Below are 10442 nucleotides of genomic sequence, written 5' to 3' on the forward strand. Positions count from 1 at the left end.
CAGGCTGAGCAACTCTGTCGTTGTCACTAAATGGTTCACCCAGTCATGGTTTCAGGGTGCTTTCATACTTGATGTGCCACAGACATGTAGGTGAAGGTGAGAGAAATTCTGTCCTGCTCTCCTTCCCCATGCAAGTATGTGATTCAGCAATCTCTTTCTGAGAAGCTGCAGAGACAAGAAGGCAGCCATTGGAAAAATAAAGCGCATAGCCTTCTGAATTGCTGCATGTCTTCTCCTCTTTATGCACTTTTCTTTGAAAATGCGGGGGTATAATCATCATTGGAGTCTAAATATTGCTTCTGTAATGTATTTTTTATTCCTTTTTGCTAGCTGGCTTGCCTTTTGCAATTCTCAATTCAAGACGTATCCCCTTCCAGAGAGGAGTTTTCTGTAGTGATGAATCCATCCGGTATCCATACAAAGAGGACACCATTTCTTATAAGTTGTTAGCAGGAATAATTGTTCCTTTCAGTATAATTGTTGTAAGTTAAACTTTTCTTCCTTGCGTTTGATTTCAATGGGGATGGGAAAGAGGGAGGAGGGGCCACCTGTTAAAACAGTTTCCTAAAACTGTATTCTGGAGTGTCTTGGCTTTCAAATAATGCCCTAAGAGTAGGTACTAAAGCAGTAGACATAGTGTTCTGGAAAGGATCACTAAGAGTGAACTTAATAGCTTGCTGTTGACAAAAGGGAAGGTTCCCCTACTGCCTTGTCTTTTTCCACCACTAGTGGTTCCTCTGAACCAAGATAAGCCAGTGAAATTCCCTAGCCTGGTGCAAAATTGCTCTCCCCTCTCTCCCCACCTTGCTGGGTTACTGAGAGAAATGACTTATGGAAAAAACTGGAGAAGCAGCACTGCCGCTACAAGAAGCGGCAGGAGCATGTAGTCAGGCATATGAGGAGAGGAGAGCAGGACCTCTTTAGTTAGCTGTGGGTGTCTTATGTCTTGTGCAACTGTGCTTTAGTCTAACAATGACCCTTCCACAGGGATTTCTGATGTGCTAAGAAGCTTCAGCCCACACGTCTTTGACATCTAAGCTCATCAGAGATACAACTTGAGCAGAGTTAGAACTGGTTTTATTATTATTATTTATTATGCCAAATCAGGTTTTAAAGTATATAAATATTTAGCCAAGTATACTTCAGGAATTAAAAGCAGAAAAAGGAGCAGTTAAATGTGAAGCTAAGTATTGTCCAGCCGTTTCCCTCGGCTAACGGATTAAAATCAGGAGGGATGTTATGGTCATCTGACTCTCTCTTGTATAAGAGGCATGGATTTTTATCTAGGTTCCAACATTAAGGTCAGTTTGTACTTATACTTGTTCTTGGATGGAATGATTTATCTCTCTCCCTCCCCCCCCCCGCGAAATGTGGGACTAGAAACCAAAATTGTGATTTGGCCTAGCTTCATTTTCTTGGAAAAACTGTCCTTCCAAAAACTTTCAAAAACCCTCTGAAGATCTGAGGGAGATCTGTACCTCTGGCTGCTGTTTTATACTGTCACTGCAATTAGCCATGTATTCCATCCATTGGCAGTACTGTTTTGTGGCCTTTTCCTTGCCTCTGACTGGAAGTGGGCTGCCTGATATTTAGTTGCTGCTTCCTTGCTTTGCTGGAGCTGTGGTTTGCCATCTAACTGTGTCCTAGACCTAAAACCTCTTCAGTGCAGTGGCCCTATTGCCGCTATATAAGCCACTGCCGTAGATGGTCAAAGGACAGACTTGCATAATAGGAAGCAGGAAGCTTGAGGTATGTATTAGCATGACTCCTGCTTAATTTCAGGCACATGCATTTGGATTTTTAAGATAAGATCCTTACAGAAATACTTCTGGAGTTGAAAAAAGCTTTTTCCATTTTTTTTTTTTGAGTTTAACTGGCAAATGGTCTAGGCTGTAACAGCATATTGGTAAGTTTTAAGGTAGAACTACTTTTTTCACCCTGGACTAACTTCAGTAGTCAATATTACATAAAAGCAATCATCCTGGTCACAGCTGAGGTCAATCTAGTTTAGTGTCCCATTCTAACAGTGGTCAAAACAGATGTGTAAAGAGTGGCATAGGAATAGATCAAGCAAATAGTGGTGTTTGCCCCTACCAGCTATCTGCAGCTCGGGAGCTTCCCAAGTCGGGGAAGGCTTCAGTGAATACAATAACTTTTGATGGATTTCTCTCCTTTGAATTTGTCCAATCTTCATGTGAACTCATATAAACACTTAACTAACTGTTTTTGTAACTTCAGGTACCTTCTTTTAGTAATGAAATCTGGCTTTTCTGGTAAGATTGCTTTAAAATCAAGTGGTAAAAGGAAATGTTGGTGTTTCTTCCTGAATGCTTAACAAATTAAACAAAGGATAACTACTCTAATGTTTGGATCCAGTGAGGTGGCTCCATTTGAAGTCTTCCCCCCCCCCCCATTATCACTTCAATTGAGATGAGAGTAGAATCATGGCCATCTTAGTTCGTGATGCTTGTAACTATTGATGAAAGCACATACTGGCTACATTCTTTCTCTTGATAATCACCATCAGTAATATGAAGAACAATTTAAATTAAAAGGAATAAATTGAAAGGAATTCTAATTCATTATACATCAGACTTATCTAAGTGCTGGGAGAGCACTTCATCTGTGGTCAGTGAGTGAATTAAGACAAAGGCTCTCTGACATAGAAATTTGGATTATTATCTGCTTTAAGAACAATCCTTAATCTACTCATGCTCACCACTCTATCTTCTGCTCTCTAATTCTGGCAATAGGTGAGGGTGAGAATGGCATATAATCATCTTTCAAATTTCACAGCAGTGTTAAAAGGGATTCTTTATCTACAGTATGTTATCAAGGCTGTGATTAGTTTTCTTCAGCTGTGCTCATTAGAAGTTACTCTCTGGCATAGATAGATTTCATAGTAGATCTTACCACCTCTATTTTATCTAAAACTTAGGTTTCTCAGCTTCAGTGCTTTTGGTATAGTGCAAAGCGCAGAACTTGTCACGCACCTGATTAGATTGTTCATTTGCCTTAGAACTGCAAAGCTACTGAAAGCTACTTTGCCCAGTGTGTCAGAATGTCTAATGCATTTTCGTTCATGCAAGCTGTACTTCTCTAGGATCATGGAAACTTCATTCTCTCCCTGCTGCTTCCTGCATCAGGAAAAAATTAATCTGAGACAGAATGAGCCATCACTTGCTATTTACAGGATTATTTTTTTTTTAAGGTCATTTTTGCATATGTGCATACAGTCCCTCACCTATCTGATTACCTGCATGAGTTGAGCCTTTCCCCCAAAGATGGGGCTGGCTGGTTGATAATCTAACCTGTTTGGGTATACCTGTTTGTATATTAACAACAAGGCTGAAATTTTGTACTCAGTAAAGACAGAAATGAGAGGAAAACAAAAGAAAAACCTGTTTTTCTGTGAACACTTGAGATAGACTTTGATACCTCTTATACATGCAAGGTGGAAAAAATACTGAAAACCCTCAGTAGTGTCTTTTCTTCCATACTCATTAGTTTTCTTTTCTCCCCTAAAGGTTTAACTTTCCTGAGCAATAGGAGGTTTCTTTAAATAACTGTCCTTTCACATCTGGAAATCAAGTCTAGACCCTTCAGAGGAGTCTCTGGCTTTACAAAAATCAACAACTTTCTGATACAGTAGATGAAACTTGCTCAGCAGAAGTTTTAGCTAGAGAAAAAATATGTAGAATAAAATGTGATACTGGAGGAAATGTTTCTAATTAGGACTATGTCAAGTAATATGGATAAATGTTTTACCGAGTAGGTTTTGTTTTAATAGATATTCTGAAAAATAATCATACTTCAATTCAGCAGGAATCAGGATAGGGAAAGAAGTCTTCTTTTACATAAAATAGGATTTAAATGTTTGGAAATGGTTACTAGTCTGACTCCTGGAATATTCTTTAATTCTTCCTACAGCTTAACGTTTACAAAATTAAGTTCTGAAACTACATATCTAAGTGTTAACAACAGAGTAACTTTTTTTAAAAGCAGCTAAGTTTCTTTAATTACTGTCCTTCTCTCTCTTTCAGATAATCCTAGGAGAGACCCTCTCTGTCTCTTATAACCATTTGCACTCAAATTCATTTGTCAGAAATAACTACATAGCCACTATTTACAAAGCCATCGGGACCTTCATTTTTGGAGCAGCTGCTAGCCAGTCACTGACGGACATTGCCAAGTACTCCATAGGCAGACTGCGCCCTCACTTCCTAGCTGTGTGTCAGCCTGACTGGGCACGAATCAACTGCACTCTAGGCTACATTGAGAACTTCTCCTGTCAAGGAGACAAAGCAAAAATCAATGAGGGAAGGTGAGTCTGACTAACCTCATATGTTTGGTTGTGAGGGCTGTGGTTTTTTGTTGTTGTGCGGAGTGTTTAAACCTGTGAAATGACCTGGAATGATGAGTTTGGTATCTATTGCATGTTTCTTGATTTCTTTTTGCTAGAATAAACTTGTAATGAATTTTAAATCTTGAGCCTGTACTGTTTGGACTCAGATTTTTTTTTTCTTACTCTTTGGAAACTGATTTTGTTAATGTACAGAAGAATGCATAAAGTAGCCTGTATACAACTCTGCTTTTTAACAAAATGTGAGTAACAAGTTGAGTTTTGACTGGATTCTGCTTATTTGATTCTAAAATCTCTGCATATCCTACTAAAGAGAAGACTTTGAAATCCTCTTTCAAAAGAGGATGTGGACTGGGAAGCCAAGTAATTCAGATTTAGAATGGATGCTAATAAAAATCAGATTTATCTATATAAAAATATGTAGGACTGCTAAAAGAATCACTGTATTCAGTCTGCTCATTATTAGGTTTTTGTTTACCTTAAATATTTAATTGCTTGTTTAATTGCATCAAGATAATGAGAAACAAAAATGAATCACCTGACACATTTGAGTCATGTCCCTATAGTGTAAATAACAATGTTTGAATGCTAATGAACATGTTAAAGCATGGTCAGAATAATTTCTGGTATTAAAATGGCTCAAACACCTTCGAAGCTTATTTTTAGAGAAACTCCTTCCTCTTCATCTCAAGAAGACCTATATATCCTTGTAGCAAGAGAACTCCTCAGTGACAGAGAGAGTGTGTGTGTGGGTCTTGCTCATTCTGATCTGTGCTTGCTGGCACTTCTAGTCTGTCCCCTCAATCTTCAGTATTCCTCAGCAGCCGTAGAAAAATGCTGCATATTGATTTGGTTTGGGGACCAGGTCTTGCTCCAGGTCATTCACAGCAGCTGTTTAAATATTCTGGGAGCAGTTTATATCCTGAAGGATTGTTGGTAGGAGGAGGAGGAAGTGCATAAGTAGTCAACCAGTATAGTATATAGTCCTAAAATGAGCAAACTTTATGCAAATATTTTATAGACAAATTGGAGCTTATTCTATGACAAAGCTTAATGTAGAGGAGTGTGCTTCATGATCAACTCTTTCTTTTACTAATGCTGATAATTGTGTTCAGGAGAGATTCTGTTCACTTATTCTGACCGCTTCCACACACAGACAGATTATTAGGATGGACTTCCCTTGTCTGTGAGTAGCCCTGTAGAGTCAGAATATCCTCTAGGTACAACATTTATCTCCCCTGTTCCAGGAAAGCATGTGATCTACTTCTGAATAAAACCTGTTGTTCACTTGCTGTGACTGCCAATTTCAGTTTGGAAAAAGGCAGAGTAAACCAAAGAATTTCCATGAAAATATACAATACAAAGAATTTCTGAACATTAAAGTTACTGACTTTTTTCAAAGACCTTTGATCTGTAGCAGAACAAGTCTGAATTGGAATAATTAAGGAGACTTTTTTTTCTCTCTCCCGGCCTCCAAAAATCCTCAGTCCTTTTTTTGTTAGAATTTAATTTGTTAGATGGGTCAGATCTGACCAGGAAATGAAGCAAGATTTTGGCAGTATGCTTTTAAGTTAAAAATGTCTTGGTATCTTGTCCATTTTGCAGATTTTAGTGTGGTGAATTCGCAGAAGTAACTGCCAAAAATGAATTCCTTTGTGATTAAATCTAGAAGAGCAGATAAATGGCAGTTTACAAGACATGAAGGGAGGAATACAGATTTTTGTTGCACATTATATTGTAGTGAGGGAAGGGGAGACAGGAATGTCAAAGTGTTCAGACAAAGTAAGGCTATGTTCTTCCTATAATCTTCTCAATTTAAGGTATTTTTGTACATGTAAAATGTCTTGACTCTTTGCTTCAACAATAGCTTCCCAAATTGGGTTGTGTGTGTGGTGTGGCTTTTTTTTTTGGGGGGGGGGGTTAGTTTCACACTGCTGTGCAGAAGGATAGTTGTCCAAGTTTCAAAAAGAGCAAGCTGTTAAAAATGTCATACATCCATAGGTGCTTTGTGAAACTCAAAACTGGATTGCTTTCAGCATGGAACCGTGGGATCCAAATTCAGCCTTGGGATAGGTCTGAGTCTTCAGTTAAACTTTTGCTGGCTCAGAATGAGCCTAAAAAAACTTCTCAAATGAAAAGGGGGAAGGGGGGGGGGAGAGAATCTGAGCTGATTTTAGTGCCTGAAATGGTCTTGAAATAAAACCTTTCTGGTTTTGAGAAGGCTGGTCTGTTGTAGTAGAAGTATCATAGCTTTTAAGATGAGGTTAAACTCCAATTTTTTTTTGTTTTGTTTTTTGTGTGTGATCCTAGATAAGTTCCATAAAGCATCCCTGTGGACTGCATAATTATGTATAGTGTAAATCTGTCTCTTTTTGTCATCAAAAGTACTTATTCATACTAGTGAAAAGTTGGCTGGCAGAAGGATAAAAGGATATATTAGCATCTTGCAGTTTTTAGGATCAAGTTTTAAAAGTACTTGACCTCTGGAGTTACAAGTTTCCCTTTTTTTTAAACTAAACAGTAATGTAGAAAGCTGTGTGATTAGTCTCTTCAAAAATATTATTCTAGTGTGGAATAACCTCAGATTGCTTAAGCAAACATTTTAACATCTACAGATTTTTGATCTGGTTAATTGATCAATGAAGATGTGGAAAAGATTCATTTTCCATTTTAATATCTTAAATTTTGAGGTAAACTTCCTCTTAATTGTATTCAGTACATTTCTGGTATTATGCCTCTATATTCCCAGGCCTTTTTTCAGTTTCCAAAAGCTGTAGTATTGTTGCATTTGGACTCTTGAGTTATATAGATACATATATAAGCAACCATGAAAAATAAGCCTGAGCACATGTTTGCATGCTGGAAAACAAACCAGAATAATTTATCCTCAAACATGAAAACTTTTTAATTTAGTGTCTGACAACTACAGGGGGGAGAAGGGAAGCATGGGGGAGCTGAGTGATCGTTAGCTTCTATTCTTCCCTATGTGTCTAGTGCTTTGAAATCTTGCTAACTTGCATATAGGAAGCAAGGTTTGTCTGCAGTCTCTTGACAAACTGAGCTCTTAGACTTGTATTCCYGGCTATTGTTTTGTTCCCTCTTTCTCTGTCTTCCCTCTCTCCTCTTCCCCCTCCAAAGTTTACACTTGGTTTAATAATCTCATTCTGAAATTGAGGTCAGGCAGGCTCTCCTGTTTGGTCAAAAATTGCCTTGAAGTGATGACAGTTTAATGCAAACTCACCTTCTCAGCTCCCAGTCTCAATTCTGAGGTTTTTGCATGCATGGGAAGCTGTAAATAGAGACTAGTAGGAATTTAAGTTAGTAAACAGTCAAAGGTAAAATAAAGTGAGACATAGTACTGTGTATATGGATGTCATGGATGCAGTGACCTACTAAATCTTTCTAACTTTCTCATGGAAGTTAGGCCCTACATTTGAGAGGGCGATTTCAATGCTCTTCAGTCACGTTTCAGTCATACATACCTTACAGTTAATGAGCCACCAAAATAGAAAGGAGTTCGATTGCAGTGAGGGCTACAGCAAGTTGGGGGAGGTCATTATGTTCTCAAGCTCTAACCCAGAGATGCATTTCTGCATCAGTTGGATAAAATTATCAGAGGTGAACTTGTTACCATCTACCCTCACATTTACGTAAAAAATATGCAGGTAGCTGTATGGAGAGAGTGAGGACAAGACAGTCATATTGTCACATACAAACTGCTAAGTTCTGAATTGAACCCACTGTTCCTGTATGGTAAAAGAATTTGAGTTTATAATAGAATTTTTTTGGRGGGGTATTTTCAGAGGTCTATACTCAGAGTAAAAAAGACAAATGTAATTTTTATTCAGTATTTCTTTATAAATTCATAACAGAAAAATCTTTTCCAATGTAAAAATGAATTATGTGCTTGCACTATGAATACTGATAGGCAGTTCTGTGTTCTTTCTCATCTACCCCTTTTCCTTATTCCYTCCCCGCCCCCCAAACCCAAAATAGGAAACAGTTTTCATATGCAGTATTTCATCAGATTGCAGGTCAGAGAAAGTGTTGAGGGGACAGATAAGACAGAAGTTTCTAAAGTGAGCGGCACAGAAATTAGATAATGAGCAATCGTTCATGTTATCTCTTAATGATAAAACATGAAGGTGACACCTTCCACGTGGTTTGGTTTTTTTCCACACAAAGATTAGAAAAACTAAGCTGTGGAACTCTTTGCTGCAGTACTGGATATGTAAACTTATAGCTGGGTTCAAAAAGCAGTTTGAACAGATTTCTAGAACAATAAAACAAAGACAAGCGCCTGTGTCTCAGGAAGTCCATAAATCATGGCTGTAGACTGAGAAAGTGTTTTGGACAAACATGACTGCATATGTTGTTCTACTACTGCTTCCTGCACAACTGATGTCTGCTACTGTCTGTGCCTGTCTGCTGTGTTACAGCATTGGGGAATGGTAGGAAAGATAGCCGTCAGTCTTTATAAACTCATCAGTAACAAGTATTTAAAAAATTATATACACGTGCACACACTGGTTTATATTCATGCTAAAGCAGCTTGCGCTTGGTTGTCTTGCTGACTTAAGTATCCTGTATGCTTTGCATTATCCTGAAAATGGAGCCTTCTTCAGCTTTAAATAGCTTTAGCTTCTCCTTGACAGCTTCTATAATGTGTTTGTACTCTCAGTACTACTATTAGTTAAAACTAAGGCCTGAGGATTACAGTCATAGTTGTGTGCTTACTAATAGCTCATTCATATTCCTTGAAAGGTATATGCAAGTTTTAGCATATATTACTTGAAAGTATGTAGTGCTCCTAGAGCTCTGAAAGATATATGAAAATCTCCAGTTAAACTGAGAAGTGCTAGCAACTGTGTGTGTTGGGGGGGGGGGTGTTGTGTGGTGGTTAGTTTTTTTTTTTTTTTTTTTTGGTGCCCATTTGTAATAGGACCCATTCTTCAGGCAGGCTTTGGCATTTTAGCTAAACTAAACAGAGGCTTGTATGAGCTGCTTCCCTGCGGTTGTCTAAGGGTGACTGGTTTGTACGGGAGTGCATTCTGAGGTTCTCTTTTAAAAGACAGTATTGCTAAATTTGATTTCAGTTAGTTGCGTGTAGGGCTTTTAATGTTTATTTTTTAACTAGAATGTTGTAAAGAGCAACTCTTTAGGGGTGCTTTGCTTGTGAAGGTGATTTGTCTTTTGGGTAGCAAAATAGTAAAGTTCTTAGTTAAAGCAGTACGTGATACACATCAAATTTTTTTTTTTAAATTCAGTTGCACTGGGCAGAAGGGCACAAAACTTGAGGCTTCTACTTGTTTCAGTGGTTTGGACAAATAAGTTTGAAATACCAGTTCAGTACCAGTACTACCAGTAGAAGTTTTACTGTCTATGAGTAAAGAAGGAACAAAGCAAAGGGCTCTTCTGTCACTAGGACTAGTTATGCTGGTATTCTTAGTTTATCAGTATATACCTTAATACTGCTGAACTGCTTTTCAGGTACTTTATTCACTATCAATAAAACTAGTGACTTGCCAAATGCCTGTTTAGTTTTTCAAATCAGTAAAGTAGGGCTAAGCAAAATATGCAGGAATGCTAGACTATATATGATGGGGGTGTAAGCAATCTCTGCTGCTCTCTGGTCTCTCTGCTTTCTGCAGCTGCCATTCTTCAAGTCTTTCTTCTTTTTGGCTTGCTGCTACTTACCTTTACCTGGCTTGGAATTTGGTTTTGCAAGATACCAAACTCCTCAAAGAGGATTAGGGAGAAAGGACACAGGTGGTTGCTAAGGCACACCTCGCAGACCTGTCAGCTTTTATAATAGACCACTATATCCAATCCATGGCAGTTGTTCATACATCCTATTTAAACTCCTTTAAATGTGAGAAAGCTAAGAGGAACCACTGATGTTCACCAGCAGGAGCTACGAATGAATATCTTTACTGTTCTTTGTAGAGTACTTTGCTTTACTTGCTAGTTAAGTCTGTTTTAAATTGGTAAACAATAAAACTTGAATGTCTAGTAGAAAAACAAAGTAGAACATTAAGAGCTTCTTTTTTTTCCCCTCTAGTATGTGAATTGTGGAATG

At 38.0% G+C, this 10442-nt stretch overlaps 1 protein-coding gene across 1 annotated transcript in view; it reads left to right on the forward strand.

The window, feature by feature from the left end:
• Window positions 1-326: 326 nt before the first annotated feature.
• PLPP1 (phospholipid phosphatase 1) overlaps window positions 327-10442 on the forward strand; it is a gene marked incomplete at its 5' end in the record, with an annotated part of 43135 nt that continues 33019 nt past the window's right edge. The window contains 2 exons of the mRNA XM_026062704.1: window positions 327-482; window positions 4044-4324. Coding sequence (XP_025918489.1) covers window positions 327-482; window positions 4044-4324 — 437 coding nt within the window. The remainder of the gene's footprint in view (window positions 483-4043; window positions 4325-10442) is intronic.

Source organism: Apteryx rowi, unplaced genomic scaffold (genome assembly GCF_003343035.1).
Source record: "Apteryx rowi isolate R43461 unplaced genomic scaffold, aptRow1 scaffold_192, whole genome shotgun sequence".
In the NCBI taxonomy this organism is placed as follows: domain Eukaryota; kingdom Metazoa; phylum Chordata; class Aves; order Apterygiformes; family Apterygidae; genus Apteryx; species Apteryx rowi.